Raw genomic sequence first — 24,125 nt, 5'->3', positions numbered from 1 at the left:
TCTATATCCTCATCACTCTCTCTTTATACAGTAATTGTCTGGCAGCACCAATTCTATTACTTGTGAGCAAGTAACCAGGAAGTTTTGTTACACATAAAATTTGCATTTTGCTGTGGTAAGAATCTGAATTGTTTACTTAAATGATTCTCAAGCTTTAGCACACATCACAATCACCTGCAGGGCTTGTTAAAACAGACTGCTGGGTCCAACCTCAAAGTTTCTGATTGTTTGTCTGGAGTAGGACTAGATAACTCGCATATATAACAAGTTCCTGCTCAATGTTGATGCCACGGTCTGGGACCACTCTTTGAGTACCATTGGTGTAAAATACTAGTATATGGGATCCTCTATTTCATGTTGTCATGGTTTATATAACCAGCTCTTATGAGCCTTAGCCAGGTTGTAAAAAATTGCTGTATTGTAGGAAAAAATGCCCACCTCTTGCCCGCTAATCAACGGCTAGTATTGGTAACCGAGGTGAAGAAAGTAAAAGGATCTAAAGATGTAATGAGCCTGGGCAACATAACAAGACACTGTCTGTTTTTGTTTTTGTTTTTGTTTTGAGACAGAGTCTTGCTCTGTTGCCCAGAGCTGGAGTGCAATGGTGTAATCTTGGCTCACGGCAACCTCTGCCTCCTGGGTTCAATTAATTCCCCCGCCTCAGCCTCCTGAGTAGCTGGGATTACAGGCTTGTGCCACCACGCCTGGCTAATTTTTGTATTTTTAGTAGAGACAGGGTTTCACCATGTTGGCCAGGCTGCTCCAGAACTCCTGACCTCAAGATCCGCCCACCTTGGCCTCCCAAAGTTCTGGGATTACAGGCGAGAGCCACCGTGCCCAGCCACAAGACCCTGTCTCTAAAAATAAAATTAGCCAGGCATGGTGGCACATGTCTGTAATCCCAGCTACTTGGGAGGCTGAGGCGGGAAGATGGTTTGAGCCCAGGAGGTTGAGGTTGTAGTGAGCTATGATTGCACCACTGCACTCCAGCCTGGCTCACAGAGTGTGATCCCATTTCTTAAAATAAATAAATGAATGAATGAAAGAAAGAAGTAATGGCTTTTAGTCAGAAAAAAGTTTGTGAATAAATTTAAAATTAAGTATCCAGTTCAAAGGGGAGTCCATCTGTTAGGTAAATGAATTCACAACAAAAAGAAAGAGAAAAAAATTGTAAAGCTAAAACTGTTTCAGGAAGGAGCTGTTTCTAGCTAATATACAAGTAGCTCACTAGACAAGAGAACAACTTTTCATTAAAGTTGAAAATGTGGTTAACTTGTGGCATGTGGATAATCTACAGGAAACGTGACAAACATGATTTGAAAGGACAAAGTCATATATGCCTGGTACAAACATTTCCATGTTTACAAATTTGGGAATTCAAGATCATCTTGAATATAGCCTTTGATAATGTTAAGAGTTTAATGGGCTGGGCATGGTGGCTCATACCTATAATTCCAGCACTTTGGGAGGTAGAGGATCGCTTAAGCCCAGGATCGCTTAAGGTAGAGGATCGCTTAAGGTAGGAGGATCGCTTAAGCCCAGGAGTTTGAGACCAGCTGGGCAACATGGCAAAACCCCATCTCTACAAAAAATACAAAAATAAGCCAGGCATGGTGGCATGCACCTGTAGTCCCAGCTACCTGGGAGGTTGAAGTAGGAGGATCACTTGAGTCAAGCAGGTCAAGGCTGCAGTGAGCCATGATGGTGCCACTGCACTCCAGCCTGGGTGGCAGAGCGAGACCCTGCCTTAAAAAAAAAAAAAAAAAAAAAAAAAAAGAATTTAATGTATTTCTCTGTTTTTCAAACTGGAACAATCATGATTTTTTATCCTTCAAACATCACCACAGCCATGAATCATTACCCATGAAACTACTCCTGTTTCTTTATCACATAGCCTTTTGTTGCTATGTTTCACAACCCTACACAGGTTGAGTATCCTTTACCCAAACTGCTTGGGACCAGATTTCGGGTATTTTGGGATTTTGGAATATTTGCACATACATTATATCTTGGGGATGGTGCCCAAGTCTAAATATGAAATTCATTTATGTTTCACATCTACCTTATATACATGGCCTAAAAGTAAATTTATAAAATATTTTACACAATTTTGTGACTAAAGCAAATTTGTGTACTCTGAACCATCAGAAAGCAAAGGTGTCAATATCTCAGCAAATTGTGTGGCATCATGTCAGCATTCAAAAAGCTTCAGATTTTGAAGAGTTTTGGATTTCAGATTTTCAGATTAGGGATGCTCAATCTGCATTCATTTTGGAGTACTGTTAGGTCTATAGTTTTGAAGCTAGTTGTGACACATAATTGGGAGATTAGCTTCCACATCTCACTAGGACATATGAAGGAGGTGGCTATGTGTTGAGTGCTACTTGAAATCTAGATATTTCAAGTGTGAATGAATATCTCTTTACTCGGGGTAAACAAAAGATACAAGCTGTCGGGCATGGTGGCTCACACCTGTAATCCCAGCATTTTGGGAGGCCGAGGTGGGTGGATCACCTGAGGTCAGGAGTTCAAGATTCAACACCAGCCTGGCAAATATGGAGAAACCTCACCTCTCCTAAAAATACAAAAATTAGCTGGGCGTGGTGGTGCATGTCTATAGTCCCAGCTACTCAGCAGACTGAGGCATGAGAATTGCTTGAACCTGGGAGGCGGAGGTTGCAGTGAGCTGAGATCATGCTACTGCGCTCCAGCACAGAGCGAGACTTGGTGTCGGAAAAAAAAAAAAGAAGACAGAAGCTATTCTGAGTTTGTGTTCTCTACTGCTGTATTATGAGCACCCAATTAATAGGCTCTCTCCCTTTCTTTCTTACTAATAATATCTCTTTTTTGTTGGAAGGTGGCAAATGTGCTCAATCAGAAAACAATTCTTCAACTTCACTTACATAAGGGTGGCCATATAACCTTGTTCTCTCCAATTATCTGTAAGCAGAAAATTCAGCTTGACTGAAATAGGTATTTTCTTCTCTGATTCCGCCTTTCTGCTGCCTGAAACATGGACGCATTGGCCATGACTGCAACGACCATCTTATGACCATGAAGAAAAGACAAGGGAAATGTCAAAGACCTATGCCTTGGTATCCTTATGGCCCTAATTAACACAAGCAACTGCCTGTTTTTTGGAATTCTCATTCCATTAGAAAAATAAAATTTATTGTTTATTGAAGCCACTGTTTTGGGGTCTCTCTTTCTCTTAGTCGAGTGCAACTAATTTTTAAAGAGACCAGCTAGTCAGGTGGCTCATGCCTGCAATCCCAGCACTTTGGAAGGCTGAGGTGGGAAGACTGCTTGAGCCAGGATTTTGAGACCAGCCTGGGCAACACAGCAAAGTCTTGTCTCTACAGAAAACAAAAAATTAGCCAGGCATAATGGCTCATGCCTATATTCCTAGCTACCTGGGAGGCTGAGGCAGGAGGAATACTTGAGCTCAGGAGTTTGAGGCTACAGTGAGCTATCATCATGTCATTGCACTGTAGCCCAGGCAACAGAATGAGACCTTGTCTCAAAAACAAATAAGACCAAAAGAAAAGCACCCATTCTGACCCTCAAGGAACACAAATAATAATAAACAATACAAGATACTGTATAAATTGCTAAATTATGAAAAATCATCAGGAAATGCCAAAGGAATTCAGAGAAAATGTTTTACAAAACAAGAATTTAAAACAGGTCGTAAAAAGTCACAAATCTAAGCACTGATATAAATTAGATAAAAATTGAGAAATGGAGAACCACCAGGTATGGTGGTTCACAACTATAATCCCAGCACTTTGGGCAGCCAAGGCAGGAGGACTGCTTGAGCCCAGGAGTTTAAGACCAGCCTGGGCAAATAGTGAGACCCCATCTCTACAAAAAAAAAAAAAAAAAAAATTCAACTTAGCCAGGTGTGGCGGCACATGCCTGTAGTCCCAGCTACTCGGGAGGCCGAAGTGGGAGGATTGCTTGAGCCCAGGAGTTTGAGGCTGCAGTGAGCCATGATCGCTTCATTGCACTCCAGCCTGGCGGCAGAGTGAGACCTAGTCTCAAAAATAAAATAAAATAAAAAGTCTATTTGATTCACTAAAGCAGTTGTTTAAAACTTGGGTTGCTTCTCCCTTCCTTTTGAAAATACAGACTCAGTAGTGGGCTTTCGATTCACTCAGTATAATACCCAGAAAACATCTGATATTTTCTTTTTTTTTTTTTGAGATGGAGTTTCGCTCTTGTTCCCCTGGCTGGAGTGCAATGGTGTGATCTCGGCTCACTGCAACCTCTGCCTCCTGGGTTCAAGTGATTCTCCTGCCTCAGCCTCCCAAGTAGCTGGGATTACAGGCATGTGCCACCACACCCGGCTAATTTTTTGTATTTGTAGTAGAGACGGGGTTTCTCCATGTTGGTCAGGCTGGTCTCAAACTCCCAACCTCAGGTGATCCGCCCGCCTTGGCCTCCCAAAGTGCTGGGATTACAGGTGTGAGCCACCACGCCTGGCCCTTTTTTCTTTTTTTTAACTGCTCCTTGAGGAGCGGGGCTAACTCATAGGCAATGCACCCAGAGTTGGCCTATATTGTCTTAAAGTGGAAGAAGGGAAGAAGTTTTTGTTAACAGTTTATCTACTAGGACCAGGCACAGTTGGCACACACCCGTAATCCCAGCATCTTGGGAGGCCAAGATGGGTGGATCTCTTGAGCCCAGGAATTTGAGAACAGCCTGGGCAATGTGGCAAAACCCCCATCTCTACAAAAAATACAAAAATTAGTTGGGCGTGGTGGGGCATGCTTTAGTCCTGGCTACTCTGAAGGCCGAGGTGGGAGGATGGCTCAAGCCCAGGAGGTGGAGGTTGCAGTGAGCTGAGATTCAACCACTGCACTCCAGCCTGGGTGACGGAGCGAGACCCTGCCTCAAAAATAAAATAAAATAAAAAAAGAAGTTTATGTCCTAGAAAGAAACACAGTATACTAAAGTTTAAAAAAAACCCACATCAGCTACTTAAGTAATAGTTGACGTTAACAACAAAGCAATAAATCATTGAGATATGTTTAAATTGGAAATGACCATTTTTAACTGGTTGTGGAGGTTCTAGTGACCGTTTCATCTCCCCTATCCCACATCAGCTACTTAAGTAATAGTTGACGTTAACAATAAAGCAATAAATTGTTGAGATATGTTTAAATTGGAAATGACCATTTTTAACTGGTTGTGGAGGTTCTAGTGACCGTTCCATCTCCCCTATCCTGCTGTCTAAATAATTTCCTCCCTTCCTTGTTGTCTTTAGGGACTAAGCTTAAGACTATACATTCATTCTAGTGTTGTGCTTGCATTTTACTTCACTGGATAAATACTCTAGAGAATTTAATAAAGGATATTAGAAAAACTGAATAAGATTAAGCAATCTCTTTTTTTTTTCCTTTTGGCTCTTTCTTTGAATTCTAGTCTCATCCTCTTTTTGGTAGCTTTATTAGAGAAAAACTGAAAATTTGCTGATAAAAATAGAATACATTCTGGTTATTGCAGGAGAAATCAGAAAAGAAGTTGGTATGTAACATTTGAAAGAGGTGTCATTTAGTAGGAAAAATCAGATTAACTGGATAGAAGAATGAAGTAGGTGGAGGCAATTAATCTAAGGCTGCAAATAATAAGATGTAATATAGTAAGAATATGGAGAATAAGTAACTATAACTCAGTATGAGTAGTACACTTTTATTATTATTTTATTTTATTTTATTTTTTTTGAGATGACATCCTGCTCTGTCGCCCAGGCTGGAGTGCAATGGTGCAATCTTGGCTCACTGCAACTTCTGCCTCCTGGTTTCAAGCGATTCTCCTGTCTCAGCCTCCCAAGTAGCTAGGATTACAGGCACCCGCCACCACGCCCAACTAATTTTTTTTTTTTATTTTTAGTAGAGACGGGGTTTCACCATGTTGGTCAGACTGGTCTCAAACTCCTGACCTCAGGTGATCCGCCCGCCTCGGCCTCCCAAAAGGCTGGGATTACAGGTGTAAGCCACCGCACCTGGCCCTTTTTTCTTTTTTTTAACTGCTCCTTGAGGAGCAGGGCTAACTCATAGGCAATGCACCCAGAGTTGGCCTATATTGTCTTAAAGTGGAAGAAGGGAAGAAGTTTTTGTTAACAGTTTATCTACTAGGACCAGGCACAGCTGGCACACACCCGATTACAGGCGTGAGCTGCCGCGCCTGGCCAAGAGTAGTACACTCTTTCACAAAGACAGAGATGTTCCGTATTCCCTTCAAAAGGCATCTGTCCACATCTCCCCTGGAACTTTTCTAGACTGATTATTCTTTCTCCTCCTCTTATCTTTAACCATTTGCTTTTCACTACTCCTCTGCCCACCAACATATTCATGTGCCACCCATTTGAAAAACAAAAGAAAATACCCATCCTCAGCACAACTATTTCCTCTGCCCAATAGTCATTTTCAGTTTTCTTCACGTCATTGTTTTACCAATGGCGGCTCAACCCACCACTACCATAGCCTTTCAGACCAACTTCTGATCTTGCCATCAACTTCTGACCTTAGAGAAGACAGACACAGCTAATTCTGCCCCTTCTTTTGGAAACATTTCCTGTTATTCCACCTCTGACAGCTTTCAGCATCTTTACTGAACTTTGCATTGCCAAGTTTTCTGTTTTCTTCTCGCTGTAAAACTATGGATGAGAAATAATATCCAGCTCCACACTTGCCATTGAGAGGCTAGACATTTGGGAAAATATTATTTCTAGCCCCAATTTATCTTTAGAGCACCAGCCTTCCATTTTCAGTTGCTATTGCTAATAATAACAATAAGTAATGTATATATTGATTACTCTGGGCCAGGCACTTTTCTAAGCACTTTAAATATATTAACTATTTCATGAACATTTCTAGTTGGTCATTCCTTGATCATCTCAAATTTCATATGACTTAAAGTGAACTTGTTATTCCACATTTCCCTTACCTCCTGGCTACTTTCCAAACCTGCCCCTTTTTCCTTCTCTTCATCTTGGTTAATAATATAACCAGAATCAGCAGTTACCTGATAACCTTAAAGTTATTTCTCCTTACAATTAATCCCTTTATTTAATAATCACAAATAATAAGCTCTGAAAGAAAGCAATTATGTTCTAGGCACTGTGTTATCTCATTTAATCTTCACAACCTATGAAGTAGGTACTATCATTATCTCCCAATTAATAGATGAAAAATGGGAGATTCAAAGAGGTTAAGTAATTTGCCCAAGGTCACACGGCTTGATAAATGAGAAAAACTAGATTCAAAACTAGGTTTGTATGACTCTAAGTCTGTGCTGCCACAAAGTTCCGTTGATTTTATCTCTGAAATGTTTGTCTCCTGATCCCTTATTTCCATACCTGTTGCTAGTGGCATAGTTTAAGGTCCCTAATCATCTTTCGCAAGCAATACTACCAACCTCCTAAATTTATTTCTTTCCAGGATCTTCCCTTCCAGTCCACCTTATCTCATCTTCATAAAACATACTGTTGGGTTTTTTGTTTCTTTGTTTTGAGACTCTGGGTGACTCTGTCAACCAAGCTCGAGTGCAATGGTGTGATCATGACTCACTGCAGCCTCGACCACCTTGACTCAAGAGATTTCACCTTCAGCCCCTAAGTAGCTGGGACTACACTACAAGTGTGTGCCACTGCACTGGCTAATATCTTTATTTTTTGTAGAGAAAGGGTCTCCCTATGCCGCCCAGGCTGGTCTCGAACTCCTGGACTCAAGGGATCCTCCCTCCTCAGCCTCCAAAAGTGCTGGGATTGCAGGCATGAGCCACCGTACCCTGCCAAAGCAAACCTTTGATGATCCTTTGTTGCAAAATAAAGAGCAAACTCTTTATAATGGCTTTACAAAATTACTTTACAATTCGGTTTCTTGATCCCATTCCCTATCTTGCTTTCCTTCTTTCTTTTTTTTTTTTTGAGACAGGGTGCTCCCACCTCACCCTCCCAAAGTGCTGGGATTACAGGTGTGAGCCACCATGCCTGGCCATGACTGGCTTCTTCTGTACATTAATCTTGCTGCCCTATGGGATATTTCAGCTGTAGCATACACAACCCACTAGCAACTTCCTCATGTCTCTCAATTAAAAACTCTTGCAAGACAATGCATCATTTTGAGCCAAGTCCCAGAAGTTATTGGTTTTCTTAGCTAGTTAGATAGGCCCAACTTGGTTAGGTAGTTAACTCCGTTAGCTGTGACCAATATGAGCTATGTCTGTTGGACATCATGGGTTTGCAGAGATTTTTCTGAGGGAGGAGGGTAGAGGATGGGCAGAGCAGACCTACATTATTACAGAAAGATAGAACTAGGATTCCAACCCAGGTCTTCTGACCCCCAGTCAAATACTTCTTCCACTTGAAGAAGCAACCTATTAAAATTAAAAAAGTTAACATGAAGCTCTTTTCACTTTTTCCATTGAAAAGCTACTAGCAGGCTACACATATATTACAATCTGAATTAATATACTACGCGTACATGTAAATATTGACTGATTTCTTTAGTATCAATAAGTTGGTATTCTTGATAGGTCTTCATTATTGTCACAAAGATAGCAAACTGTTCCTATGACGGTATCATTGAAGGATTTTGTGAACACACTGATTTTTAACCTTACTTGGCTTAGATAAGTGGTATACAGACCAATCCACAGTTTAAGCACAGACAGGGAGATACGGCAACTCGGTTTTTTCCCCTACATAGGCATTATTAACCTTGGGTTGTGGGCAAAAGAAAGCCAAGTTTTCTAAGCAGGAAAGCAACAAAAGCAAAATGAAACTTCTGAGATTAAACCATTTGCTGCTGTGGGCATAAAGAGGTGAGAGAAATGAATTTTAATTAGCCTTTAGAATTATTAAGACCCTTCAAGAATAAATTGATTCAAAATTAAGGAATATTATTGGAATATGAGACAAGTGGGAATTAACTTTTTTTTTAAGAGACAGGGTCTCGCTATGTTTCCTAGGCTGGAGTGCGGTAGCTATTCACAGGTGTGATTATAACCTTGAACTCCCAGACTCAAGTGATCCTCTCAGCCTCCCAAATAGCTGGGACACTGGCTAATTTTAATTATGCAAATACGTCTGTATTCAACCTGGGGTCAATACAACCAACAGGACAAATCGTGTCTTTCATCAGTTTGAACATATTGCAAGTGCTGAGAAATTCCAATTATTACACCCTAAAATGATATTATTTAGTGTAGGTTTTAAATTTTTTTCTATCATAATCATCTGACCCTAGATGTTCACATGTACAGCACACGGTCAGGCGTATACTCAGGATTATGCATTTCAGGAAATACATAAGCGTGCAAGTTTGTGCAAGAATTGTCTTCCTGAGTGGGTTCTAATTAAAATACAAAACGAAACTAAATATCCTCATTTTTGAAACAATTACTTATAATATATCTCAAAGGGAATTCTTGAGACACCCTCTTCGATAAAAAATTAAATTCGAAAATGTATACAAGAGCTTTGGGAGTTAAGACGAAAACAAAGACATTTCGTGGGAGTTTTGAGACAAGAAGGAATACATTCAAATACAAAATAAACTATCCTGAATTTCTCCTGGATTGTCATTCTTGTAAAATTTTAGATATTGCACATTTTCATAATCTAACTCATGGCAGCCCCAACATAAAACAACTAGTCCTCTGCGGGAATTGCAACTAGATTAGCGGCAACGGTTTGACGCGGATCCGGAGGGAGGGCGGGCGCAAGGCAGGGAGAGAAGGAGCGACCTGCTCAAGACATGCAGCTTATCTCCAGAGAAACGGGTTTTGCAGCACAAAGTAGCCTGTGTCCGATTCATCTATTTTCTGCCTTGCTCCTTCAAATGGAAACCTAACAAAAGACCACGGGCAGCCGAGGGCCGCAGCTGGGGACCCAACCCTGGTCACCAAGCCCGCGGAGTGGCCGCACGCGGGGCGGCCAGGTCCCCCAAGCTGCGCGTCCCGAGCTAGCGAGATCCCAGCCTGACAGGCGACGCCGGCAGCTCCCAGTCGCGACCGAGCAGCGGCCCAGCACAGGCTGCCGAGGCCAGCGGACGGCCCAGCCGGCCCCTCGCGTGCTCTGGGCGCGCCGAGCCTCCACACTCACCATCTCGATGATCTTGGTCTTCCGCCCCGTCTTCCTCTTCAAGGTGAATATGTACTGAGCCAGCACCACCCCCGCCACCAGGGCGCACACGCTGGCGCTCGCTACCGCGCCCACCCTCGCCACGGCCGCGCGGTCCATGGACGGGGCCCTCATGCGCGTCCAGGAAGGAAAAAAACAGGCAGCTCGCGGAGACTGCAAGTCTCGGAAGCGCGGGATCCCGGAGCACCATGGACGAGCCCGCGACGCCCCGCCCCGCGCAGCTCCGCCCTCACGAAGCCCCACCCACACGCCATCGATGGGAGAGGCGGGGACGCGGCGGGAGGGGCGTGGCCTGTGCCCGGAGCCCAGCTTGGAGGCGGGCCTTCCGCAGACTCAGGGTCTCAGGAGCTGCTGTCAGGGCAGGGCAGAGTATTGCAGTAATTATCCTTCTCTGCTAATGAGGATTAGGCCGTGGTTCGCTCGAGCCCCGCCCCAATAGAAATCTAATTCCAATTGCGGCCCGCTAAGAAGTCGGTCTCCGCCTACACGACTCAGCCCCTCTGGACTCCGGCCCCCAGAAGGCGGCGCGGCACGGTGTGACCTGCGCAGTGGCGTCCGTTCTAAGTGCTATGACAACAGGGCGAAGATGGCTCAGTTAGGCTGGAGAGGGGAGGTGTCCCTTCCGCCGCAGCCGTCGGACTTCTGCTACATCCCATTCGCGGCCTCCGCCATCCTTTCCTCCTCTGTGTGAGCAGAAGGGTTTGCAGTTGTTCTCTCCTGCCTAGTGTCTTCCAAGGGATAGATGCCATTTCCTCTGCTGGTCTCTGGGGGTGACGAGGGGCGCAGGGGAGCTTCTTGGGGGAATCGCTCCAACTCTGTGGAGCTGGTGGTGCTGCCTGGTGGGGCTCTCTCTGCCCAGGACGTGGAACAACTTTCAGCCGGAGGACTAGAGGAAATAGTTGTAGGGGAGGAAAAACTGTTTCCTTCTAGCCTTTTAGGTTATTTGGCTGGTCTACAAATTAAATTGATGTAAGACAGAGGAACATGAGAAAAACGATTTGTCGACCGAAAGGTGAAATAACAGGCACTAAAACTTAAAGAAATCACGGTTAGTTTTATTATCGGCCAAGTTGGAGGACTTAAGCCTGGGAACACAGACTCAGTATAGACCGAGAACGTGTCCCAAAGTAAGTTAGCTGGGAGTATAACCTGAAGAAGACTGAGTTTTAATACCCAGAATATTTGATTATCAATATCTATATTACTGTGTCATTTTGTCGCCAAAGTAATTTTTTATGAATCCGGTTTTGCACCAAATAGCAATATGACTTAAATGTTGTCTGATTGTGAGGCCTAAGATGGTCACAGCCTCATTTATCTTTCTTCCTCAACAAAAACATCTTTTTCCCATATATTACATATTATTTTGAATGGGTAGAGACTAAAGCCACGTTTCTATAATTTCAGGATTTCAAACATTTTGTAGACAATAACATTCGTCTTGAAGCTGTGTACAATCTAAAACAGAAATGGAGTTCCAAATTTTGTTTTTGTAATACGGCCCATCAACTGCACATGGGAAGAATGTGGGTACTCTGAAATATGATTTGTATTTTAACTAGTTATACTATATCATAGGTCTGATTATCATATATATGAGATGTTAAAGCTGTAGGAATATAGTCAATTAGACTACAAACCCTGGTAGTAAATTTCCAGGAGGAAAGGGGGTCCATATGTTTTTTATAAGTGTAAACCTTGTGTTTCTGAATCTAAGAGGGTTGGCCATGTTTGGAGACCATTTCAGCTTCTATGTGAATTAACATATTAATTACTCTTGTTGAAAGAGATGGAAGATCTTGATATGATTTTACCCTGTATCCTCACCCAAATCTGATTTTGAATTATACTCCCGTAATTCTCATGTGTTGTGGGAGGGACCTGGTGGGAGATAATTGAATCATTGGGGTGTTTTCTTCCATATTGTTTTCGTGGTAGTGACTAAGTATCACGAGATCTGTTGGTTTTATCAGGGTTTCCGCTTTTGCGTCTTCCTTATTCTCTCTTTGTCTGCTGCCATCCATGTAAGATGGGACTTGCTCCTTGCCTTCCCACTATGATTGTGAGGCTTCCCCAGCCACGTGGAACTGGAAGTCCAGTTAAACCTCTTTCTTTTGTACATTGCCCAGTCTGGGGTATGTCTTTATCAGCAGCCTGAAAACAGACTAATACAGATCTCTACAAGGAGAACTACAAAATACTGATGAAAGAAATCAGGCCAGGTGAGGTGGCTGGTGCCTGTAATCTCAGCACTTTGGAAGCCCAAGATTGGGGGATTGCTTGAGGCCACAAGTTTGAGACCAGTCTTGGCAACACAGCAAGACCCTGTCTCTACAATCCCTGCAAAACCAAAGAAATTAGCTGGGCATGGTGCTGCGTTTCACTCTCGTCAGTGTGGGGAGACCACCAAACAGGCTTTGTGTGAGCAACAAGGCTGTTTATTTCACCTGGGTGCAGGCGGGATGAGTCCAAAAGAGAGTCAGCGAAGGGAGATAGGGGTGGGGCCGTTTTGTAAGATTTGGGTAGATAAAGGAAAATTACAGTCAAAGGGGGGTTGTTCTCTGGCAGGCAGGGATGGGGGTCGCAAGGTGCTCAGTGGGGGAGCTTTTGAGCCAGGATGAGCCAGGAGAAGGAATTTCCCAAGGTAATGTCATCAGTTAAGGCAGGGACCGGCCATTTTTCACTTCTTTTGTGGTGGAATGTCATCAGTTAAGGCAGGAACAGGCCATTTTCACTTCTTTTGTGATTCTTCACTTGCTTCAGGCCATCTGGGCATATAACTTGCAGGTCACAGGGGATATGATGGCTTAGCTTGGGCTCAGAGGCCTGACACTGTGTGCCTGTAGTCCCAACTACTCAGGAGGCTGAGGTGGGAGGATTGCTGGAGCCTAACAGTTGGAGGCTGCAGTGAGCTATGATGGTGGACTCCAGCCTTGGTGAAAAGGTCAGGAGATCGAGACCATCCTGGCTAACACGATGAAACCCCGTCACTACTAAAAATACAAAAAATTAGCTGGGTGTGGCGGCAGGCGCCTGTAGTCCCAGCTACTCAGGAGGCTGAGGCAGGAGAATGGCATGAACCCAGGAGGTGGAGCTTGCAGTGAGCCGAGATCATGCCACTGCACTCCAGCCTTGGTGACAGAGCAAGACTGCATCTCAAAAAAAAAAAAAAAAGTGAGACCCTGTCTCAAGAAAAAGGAAAAGAATGGAAGAAAGGGAAGGAAGGAAGGAAAGAAAAAAAGAAAGAGTAGATGACACAAACAAATGGAAAAACACCCCATGCTCCAGGATTAGAAGAATTTACATCATCAAAATGACCAGACTGCCCAAAGCAATTCAAATTCAACAATACAGATTCAGCAAATACAGATTCAGGAATACAGATTCAGCAAATACAGATTCAACACAATACCTGGCAAACTACCAACGTCATTCTTCATGGAATTAGAAAAAATAATCCTAAAATTCATGTGGAACCATAAAAGGGCCCAAATAGACGAAGCAATACTAAACAAAAGGAGTAAAGCTGGAGGCATCACATTTTGACTTAAAATTATACTACAAAGCCATAGTAAACAAAATAGCATGGTACTGGTATAAAACTAGACATGACACATAGATCAATGGAACAAAATAGAGAAACTAGAAATAATGCCCCATATTTACAGCAAACTGATATTTGACAAAATATACACTGGCAAAAGGACACCCTATTCAATAAATTGTGCTGGGATAATTTTAGAGCCATATGCAGAAGAATGAACCTGGACCCCCATCTCTCACTGTATACAAAAATGAACCAAGATGGATTTAAGACTTAAATGTAAGACCTGAAACTATAAAAATCCTAGAAGAAACCCTGAGAAAAACTCTTGTGGACATTGGCCTAGGCAAAGAACTTATGACTAAGTCCTCAAACGGAAACAACAAAAATGAAAAAAGTTGACAAATGGGATTTCATTAAGCTAAAAAGCTTCTACATGACAAAACAAATAATCAACAGACTAGACATACAGCCTATAGAATGGAAGGAAATATTTGCAAAGAATGCATGTGACAAAGGGTGACTATTCAAAATCTATGAGAAACTCAAACTACTCAACAAGAAAAAACATTAAAAAGTGACCATACTGCCCTTGACATGAAGGACAACATTTTTCAAAAGAAGACATACAAATGGCCCACAAGCATACGAAAAAATGCTCTACAACACTGGTCATCAGAGAAATGCAAATCAAAACCACAATGTGATATCATTTCACACCAGTCAGATGGCTTTTAAAGTCAAAACACAACAGATGCTGGTGAGGTCATGGGGAAAAGAGAATGCTTAAACACTATTGGTGGGAATGTAAATTAGTTCAGCCACTGTGGAAAGCAGTTTGGACGTTTCTCAAATAACATAAAACAGAATTACAAGTCAACCCAGCAATCTAATTACTTATATTCAAAAGAAAATAAATTATTCTGCCAAAAAGACACATGCATCACAGCACTATTCCCAAGAGCAAAGACATCGAATCAACCTACGTGTCCATCAACAATGGATTGGATAAGGAAAATGTGGTACATGGACATGATTCAATACTACACAGCCATAAAAAAAGAACAAAATCATGTCATATGCAGCAACATTGATGCAGCTGGAGGCCATTATCCGAAGCAAATTAATGCAGGAACAGGAAAACAAGTGCTCCATGTTCTCACTTATAAATGGGAGCTAAACATTGAGTACTCATGGACATAAAGATATATATATTATATATATATTTTATATGATATAAATTATATAAGTTATTCATATAATTTATAAATTATTCATATTTATAAATTATTCATATAATTTATATATTGTATATATTATATATAAGTATATATAATATCTTTTCAGGCAGCTGCCTAGCCTTTATTTTATATTTTATATGTTATCTATTATATAATATAATGTATTATATATTATATGTTATATAATATAATGTATTATATATTATATGTTATATATTATAACATATAATATATAATATAAATACGTGTTTTATATACTTGTAAATTATATATAATTATATATACTACATATATAAATATATAAACACATTTATATTATATATTATATATATTTATATATTATATATTATAAAATATATAATATATTATATATTATTAATAATTATAATTATATTATTATATATCATATAACACATAATATAACATATTAATATATATTTATAATTATATAATAAATATAATTAATAAAATATATAATATATTTTATATAATATATAATATAAATAAATATATAATATATAATATAAATATGTGTTTTATGTATTTATATAATATGTAATATATATAATTTATAAGTATATAAACATATTTATAATATGTTATATATTATATATATAAAATGGAATACTAGTCATCCATAAAAAAGAATAAATCATGTGTTTTGTAGCAACATAGATGGAACTGCAGACCATTTTCTTTAGTGAAATAACTCAGAAACAAAATTAATTTTTTTTCTCACTTACAAGTGGGAGTCAAACAATGGGTGCACATAAACATACAGAGTGGAATAATAGACATTGGAGACTCCAAGTGGTGCAAGGGTAGGGGGGCAGGATGAAATACCACCTATTAGATACAATGTATACTATTCTGGTGATGGGTGCACTAAAAGCCCAGATTTTACCGCTACTCAATATATCCATTTAACACAACTGCACTTGTACCCCTAAATCCATAAAAATAAAAATAAAAAAACAGAACTAAAAAAATGTGAGTTTGGACACATGCTCTTTTTCACTATTGAACCTTAGCATTTTCCCCCATAAATTGAGCAGTTTGATTTACCCGCTTTAAAAATAGCATCATTATCTTTTCAGGCAGCTGCCTAGCCTTTATTTTTTTCCTGGAAGAGTACTTCCTTTAGCTTAAATTTAGGTCAGTAAGTATTGATTTTTTTTGAAAATGCCTTTGTTCATTATATGCACCCTTGACTTGCCCTAACACCCCCAATCCTGCACCTGTTGCCCCTAAGGATCTCTACCTTACTTGGCCAGTGTTGCCATATCCACCAAACATGTTGTTGCCACTGGGCATTTATGGCAGAGGTGCAGTTTGAGTATAAGTTATGGACCCAAAAATGTTGAGTATTCCAAATCAACATGAGGTGAATGGTAGCTACTCCTAAATAGAGCTTAGTCTGAGTGTGTCATAAGACTTCCCATATTTTTTCTGAGTGAGTCCTAAATTACCATCTAGTGGGATCCTAGTCCATTAAGTGATTCCTACTGTGTGATTCCAGATTACATTATACTGTTTTTTTTTCCAACCACAAAAGCAAGGTTTCTGTCCCCTCAGTCAAGAGATACTGTGACAGGGCACACAGGTTGCTGCTGTCTTTTCTCATACCTGGGGACCTTGCACAGTAACTGATACCTATATTTATAGAAACACAATGATCCATTTGTCAAGTATTAAAAATAGACCAATGAGATCTAGAATTGAGAAGGACTTTTTGGATGTTCCTTTCTGCATGGGAACCTAGATAGTATATTATACTATTTCAGATAGTATATTGTATCTGAAAAGAAAGTACCGTAAGCTGTAGGAACATTGGATTGGTTCCAAGGGGTTGACATTAGAATACCAATGTCATTTTGATATGGAAGTATTGGAAAATAAGAGTCTGTCCCATATTTATGTTCATCAAATTAGTTATTTCCCAATGTATGGTGAGGGTATTGAATAAAGGAAGGTGTTTTGTGGGGAGCACACATGTGCAAACCTACCCCAAAGTCCACAGAAGCTGAGAGGCTGAAGACAGAGGCTGACAAATCTGGTTACAAAGAGAAGCCATGTCTGTGTCTTCAGTTGCAGTAAGACAAGATGGTAGATCCCCATTACCATGACCCCTCAGACCCAAGGCTTATATACCAGTGGGAAGGGGTGGTTTAGAAGGAATGTGTAGGACAATTGAAGTATAATAATATCAAGTTCGTTTGACTTTAGGGCAGGATTTATGGTAAGTACTTGCTTTTACACAATGAACGATAGATAAACTGGAAATCTTAGACGCCTTCTCAGAACAGAGAATATCAGAAGCCAACATGGTGTATTAGCTTTTTTTTTTGAGATGGAGCCTCGCCGTGTCACCCAGGCTGGAGTGCAATGGCATGATCTTGGCTCACTGCAAACTCTGCCTCCCAAGTTCAAGCAATTCTCCTGCCTCAACCTCCCAAGTAGCTGGGATTACAGGTGTGCACCACCATGGCTAGCTAATTTTTGTATTTTTTTTAGTACAGACAGGGTTTCACCATGCTGGCCAGGCTGGTCTTGAACTCCTGACCTCAGGTGATCCACCCGCCTCGGCCTCCCAAAGTGTTGGGATTACAAGCGTGAACCACTGTGCCCGGCCAGATTAACTTTTAAGATGGAGTTGCTTTGTCCTCCACAGAGGGGGTGTCTTTAAATATTTAGACAGTATAAAAGGAAAGCATGAGAGTAGAAGTCATATACAGAAGAAATTGTTGTTTTATTTTGTTTTTTGATAAGGTCTTGCTATGTTGCCTAGACTGGTCTTGAGCTCCTAGTCTCAAGCGATCCTCCCAAGTATCTGGGATTACAGGTATGCACCACCATGCCCAGCTATAGAATAAATTTATTGTATGGGACTGGTCTAGTATCTTGAGATACACTGTATACCCTGTTATTGTCTTCGTCTTGTCTTTGGAGGAGTCAGGAGTCTTTGAAAATTTTAACTGAAGATCTCCAGAGGGCTTAGAAATCCATTTAGGAGTTGGGGCTTTTTTTAAATGAGAGATGTGAACCCAAGAGTCAAATCCTTCAAGTTTAGCTGCACAATGATTAGTCAACAGTATCTAATAAGGTTCCTTCCAGTGAGGCTTAAGAGAGTCCTTTAGCTGATGTCTTTCCCAATAAATGTAGTCACCCAATTGGAGGTCATGACATTTGATGTCTTCATCTCCCAGTAGTGTGCTGTGAAATAAATAATAAACTGTTCTCTGCATCTTGACTGCTCCAGCTCCAGCCATGGCTCAAAGGGGACCAGGTACAGGCTGCTACTTCAGGGCGGACAAGCGTGGCAGCTTGGCAGCTTGCATGTGGTGTTAAGCCTGTCAGTGCACACAGTGCAAGGGTTGAGTCTTGGGCGCCTCTGCCTAGATTTCAGAGGATATGTGGAAAAGCCTGGATGTCCAGGCATAAGCCTGCTGCAGGGGCGGAGCCCTCATGGAGAACCTCTACTAGGGTAGTATGGAGAGGAAATGTAGGGTTAGAGCCCTCACGCAGAGTCCCCACTGGGGCACTGCCTAGTGGAACTGTGAGAAGAGGGTCACCATCCTCCAGACCCTGGAATGGTAGGGCTGCCAACAGCTTGCACTATGCACCTGGAAAAGCTGCAGGCACTGAATGCCAGGCCATGAGAGTAGCTATAGGGGCTGAACCCTGCAAAGTCAAAGGGGTGGAGCTGTCCAAGGCTTTGGGAGCCCACCCTTTGCACCAGCATCCCCTAGATGTGAGCCATCAAGTCAAAGGAGCTTATTTCAGAGCTTTAAGATTTAATGACTGCCCTACTGGGTTTTGGACTTGCATGGGGCCTGTAGCCCCTTTCTTTTGGCCAATTTCCCACTTTTGGAATGAGAGTATTTACCCAATGCCTGTACCCCATTGTATCTTGGAAGTAACTAACTCGTTTTTGATTTTACAGGCTCATAAATAGAAGGGACTTGCCTTATCTCAGACTAGACTTTGGACTTTGGACTTTCAAGATAATGCTGGAATGAGTTAAAACTTTGGGAGACTCTCGAAAAGGAATTATTTTATTTTGCAGCGTGAGAAGGACATGAGATTTGGAGGGGCCCAAGATGCAATAATATGGTTTGGACCTGTGTTCCCACCAAATCTCATGTTGAATTGTAATCCTCAGTGTTGGAGGTGGGGCCTGGTGGAAGATGATTGATCATGGGGTTACAGTTCTCATGAATAGGCTAGCACCATCCCCTTGGTGCTGTTCTTGTGATAGTGAGTGAGTGAGTTATTGTGAGATCTGGTTGTTTTAAAGTGTGTAGCATGTCCTCTGCCCCCCCACCCTGACCCCACACCACCCCTGCTCCTTCTCTGGCCATGTGAAGTGCCGCTCCCTCTTTGCCTTCTGCCATGATTGTAAGTTTCCTGAGGCCTCCCCAGAAGCAGAAGCTTCTATGTTTGCTGTACAGCCTGCAGAACCCCAAGCCAATTAAACCTCTTTTCTTTATAAATTACCCAGTCTCAGTATTTCTTTATAATAGTCTGAGAGTGGACTAGTACACACATTTTCTTATAATTTGCATTGTGGCTCTTTTGCTTGGGAATGTTTCAACCCAGTGGGAGAACATGCAAATCATAACCAACCTGAATTTATATCCCTGAACAGGAGATAATTGAACAAAATGTATTTGTCAAATATCAAAGGGTCCAGCAGAAAGGGAGAAGTGCCTCTGTGTCTCACAAAGGGGCTGGATTATGTTTATTTAGCATAAACCTTATAAGCTATTGTGGGTGAAGGTTTTCAGTAGTATTGTTTTTCTCATGCAATCATTTTTTTTTTTTAGGTCCCCAGTGTATAAGCTCATAGATGTGTTGTAACATAGGAAATTGAAATCCCATAGGCAAATGGGTTTGTCATTGAGTCCATACCATAGGTTACAAGTGGTAGGGGGGAATGTTTGCCCTTTGTTAACCATATTTCTTTTCGCTCTCTCTTTTCTTTCATTCTTTTCTTTCTTTTTTTGAGACATGGTATCATTCTGTCTACCAGGTTGGAGTACAGTGCCACAATCATGGCTCACTGCAGCCACAACCTCCTGGGCCCAATCAATCCTCCTGCCTCAGCCTCCTGAGTAACTGGGGACTGCAGGCACCTGCCAACATGCCTGGCTAATTTTTGTATTTTTTTTTTTTTTTTTTTTGTAGAGACAGGGTTTCACCATGTTGCCTAGACTGGTCTCAAATTCCTCAGCTCAGGTGATCCTCCTGCCTCAGCCTCCCAAAGTGTTGGGATTACAGGCATGAGCCACCACACCCAGCCTGCTAATCATATTTATTTTCCTTTTCTTTCTCAAGAAAGAGCCAGGAGGCTCTTTCTTGAGCATCCTGGCATTCCCTTTTAATTGGGTTCCATTTAAGCATGGCTACTTCTATGATTTCATCTCATACTGGTAATAGGGCAGCTGTCTTTGCTGCTACATCAGTAAAATGGCTTCCCTTACTTTCCAGAGACTCAGTTTTTGAATGTCTAGGGATCTTATAGCCAAATTTATTTTTGTAATTGAATGGCTTCTATAAGTTTAGAGACCTGAGAGCCATGTTTAGTAGGATGTCTAGAGGAAGTCAGATAACCTTGTTATTTCCGTAACATTCTGAAGTCATGAGCTACAACAAAAGCATAGTGGCTGTCAGTGTAAATTTTAGCTGTCTGATCTTTGGCCAACTGACAAGTTCTAGTGAGCTCTATTAATTCAGCCAGCTGAGGTGATATCACCATAAGGAAAGGCTTACTTTTTGTAATGTCCACAAAAGACACAACAGCATAGCCTGCTCAATATTTTCCAATATTTATCCTTTAGATATGATCTATCACCAAATAACATCAGCATTCTCTAGTGTTTTTTTGTTTTGTTTTGTTTTGTTTTTTTAACAAATCCTGTCTGGCCATCAAGAGCTATACTGTTGGTGATATATAATCATAGGGCATCTCATCAGTCACTTTAGGCAGCAGGAAAGTGAGCTTAAGAGCATTATAATGAAGATTGTATTATGTGAGGGAGAGAATAAAAGTATCTCATAAGACACCAGCTGGCCAGGCATGGTGGCTTACTCCTGTAATCCCAGCACTTTGGGAGGCTGAGACGAGAGGATGGCTTGAGCCCAGGAGTGTGAGACCAGCCTGGGCAACATAGCAAGACCTCCAACTCTACAGAAAAATTAAAAAATTAGCTGGTTGTGTGGTGGCATGTCTGTGATCCCAGCTACCCAGGGGTGCTGAGATGGGAGGATTGCTTGAGCCCAGGAGATTGAGGCTGCAGTGAGCTATGATCATGCCACTGTAACTCTAGCCTGGGTGACAGTGCAGGACCCTGTCTCAACAAAACAAGAGAAGCCAGCCTGCTAATAGAAAAAGGTTGAGTACGATGCAAATTTAGAAGAGCTTCAACAGAAGGAGATACATACATAGTGGAACTTTCATTACAATTTTCTGAGTAGCCTTGAGAAGTGCAACTATGGCTGAGATGGCTCTTAAACAAGGGGGTAATCCACGTGCTACAGAAGCTAGTTGTTGGCAGTAATAGCTGATACGTCTATGTTGTCCCCGTGTTTTGGGGCCAGAATGCATATGGTGATTCCATGACTTCCACGGACAAAGTGGAAAAATGGTTACTAGTAATTTGGATGTCTTCAATCAGGGGCTTTTATAAAACTATCCTTTAACTCCTAGTTAGCTGTTTGTCCTTCTGTGGTTTAATGTATGAGATCTGGATGATCCTCTTTTACTAATGTATATAAACAGGCCAGGCATAGTGGCTCATGCCTGTAATCCTAACACTTTGAGAAACCAAGATGGCAAGCATTGATTGAGGCCAGGAGTTTGAGACCAGCTTGGGCAACATAGCAAGTCTTCATCTCTACAAAAAATAAAAGAATTAGCTGGGTGTGGTGGCATGCACCTGTAGTCCTAGCTACTTGGGAGGCTGAGGCAGGAGGATTGCTTGAGCCCAGGAGGCTGAGGCTGCAGTGAGCTATGATTGTGCCACTGTACTCTAACCTGGGTGACAGAGTGAGACTTTGTCTCTAAAAACATAAAAAATCAAAGTGTTAAAAATAATAATATATATAAAGTTTGTGCCGTGAGGGAAAAGTTAGGAATCTAGCTATGACAGTAACCAGCTAATCTCACTAGGTGTGGTGGCTCACAACTGTAATCCTAGCACTTTGGGAGGCTGAGGCTGGCAAATCACCTGAGGTTGGGAGTTTGAGACCAGCCTGACCAACATGGAGAAACCCTGTTTCTAATAAAAATACAAAATTAGCTCGGCGTGGCGGTGGGTGCCTGTAATCCCAGCTACTCGGGAGGCTGAGGCAGGAGAATCGCTTGAACCCAGGAGGTGGAGGTTGCAGTGAGCCGAGATCGCGCCATTGCACTGCGGCCTGGGCCACAAGAGCGAAACTCTGTCTCAAAAAAAAAAAAAAAAAAAAAAGAACCAGCTAATCTCAAAATCCACTAAATTATCTTTTAGTTTTTGGAGTAGGGAATATAAGAATTCCAGTTATTCTGTCTGGATTTATGTGTAGCCCTTCCTTAGAAATAAAATGTCTTAAGTATTTCACTCTGTTAGGCAGAATTGAAGTTTTTTCTTAGAGACTTTATGGTGTTTTTTTTTTTTTTTTTGCTAGTTCCAATAAATATAGACAGTCCCTTTTTCATTTTTCTAAGTTGGAAGAGCATAACAAGAGGTCATTCACATACTGGAGCACAGCAGAATTTTCTTCAAAATTTAGTTCAGATAAATCAAATTTTAATATTTGTGAAAAGTAGGCTGGGCTGTCCTTGAAACCCTGGGGCATGACTGTCCAGGTGTATAGGCACTGTCCCAAGTAAAGGCAAACAGGTATTGACTATCAGGATCTACTGGTGTACTGAAAAAGGCACTACATAAGTCAAATACAGTAAAACATTTATTATTTATGGGTGTATTAGACAAGAGGTTACGAGGGTTTGGAAATACTGGATGTCAAAGGACAACAATATTGTTAATGGCTCTTAAATTTGGCATAAATTTCCATTTCTTCCCCTTGGGTTTTTGTACTGGGATGATGGGCATATTATAAGGGCAGATACAAGGAATGATTATCAATGAATTCCTTAATTAACGTCTTTATGCCTATTATGGATTCCTGTTTTAATGGGGATCATTTAATATCAGGAATTGGTTTATTTGGATCTACTTGTATTTTTTACTGGTACAGCCACTGGAATTTTCTCTATGTTCATGGATGCACAGAACCATAGATAATCAGGAATGAAGTCTAACAAATCATGGAGTTCCTCCTTTGGTACCTAGTAATTGAAACTGAATAATCATTTGACTGAAAATGATTATAGTATCAATTTCAGCTGATTCTTTCTCATTTTGAAGAATATTCTTCCTGTTTTTGAAAAAGAGATATGGGCATTATAAAGCTCTAAGAAATCTCTCCTTGTAAGATATATTGGTACAGAAGGCACCAGAAGGAAGGAATGATGTCCATCTAAATTCCCTAGCTGCAAAGTTAAAAGTTCTGATCTATGTACAGTCATAGGTTGATTAGGTATCCTTACCATCCGAAGTGGTTGGTTACTCCAAGGAAGAGGGCTCTTTAGGAGGGTAGGGTTGAGAATAGACAGTCTGGCTTCCATATCAACTAAAGCCTTAGTTTGTTTTTTGCTTATAAACATATTTACGTCCCCTAGAGTGTAACTTAGGAGGAAGGGAAAGCCCTCTTTATTTTCCCAGAGCCTCCTTGTTCTTCCTTTCCATTCTCTTTTTGCTTTTGCACCCATTTCAGCTTTCCACAGTGTTTTAAAAGATGTCTTTTATTTTTATAATACAGACATTCTTAGATGTTTTTGAAACGCCTTTCAAAAGGGTGGCCTTTGCTTAAACCTAGCAACTTGGCCAGTAAGTCGCTGGAGTTGTAAATTTATAATTTTAGTGGCATTGTCATCCTTCCTCTGTTGTATCACCCTGGTTGGCTTATCAAGAAGGTTTACAAGCTCAGAAATATGTGATGAGTCCCAGTTTATTTAATGTAACTTGACTAACTTGGCCAATTGTTTGTCTAACCCATTAAATAAACTTGAATTTAGTAAGGGATCATTTCGATGATCTTAGACTGGTGACATGGTTTGGCTCTGTGTTCCCACCCAAATATCATCTCT

At 41.2% G+C, this 24,125-nt stretch overlaps 1 protein-coding gene across 4 annotated transcripts in view; it reads right to left on the bottom strand.

The window, feature by feature from the left end:
• The window catches only part of NT5C3A (5'-nucleotidase, cytosolic IIIA), a 48,862-nt gene extending 38,189 nt beyond the window's left edge, over positions 1-10,673 (bottom strand). Inside the window, exon 1 of one of the 4 annotated variants that reach the window (XM_054495865.2) lies at positions 10,112-10,673. In XM_054495865.2, the coding sequence (XP_054351840.1) occupies positions 10,112-10,264 (153 nt within the window). In that variant the 5' untranslated portion in view covers positions 10,265-10,673. The remainder of the gene's footprint in view (positions 1-10,111) is intronic. The other 3 variants (XM_063667405.1, XM_054495869.2, XM_054495867.2) reach the window with 3 other exon arrangements.
• Positions 10,674-24,125: the final 13,452 nt, after the last annotated feature.

Source organism: Pongo pygmaeus, chromosome 6, assembly GCF_028885625.2.
Source record: "Pongo pygmaeus isolate AG05252 chromosome 6, NHGRI_mPonPyg2-v2.0_pri, whole genome shotgun sequence".
Taxonomy (NCBI): domain Eukaryota; kingdom Metazoa; phylum Chordata; class Mammalia; order Primates; family Hominidae; genus Pongo; species Pongo pygmaeus.
Note: the sequence above shows the minus strand (reverse complement) of the source record. Positions and strands in the feature narration are given on the sequence as shown.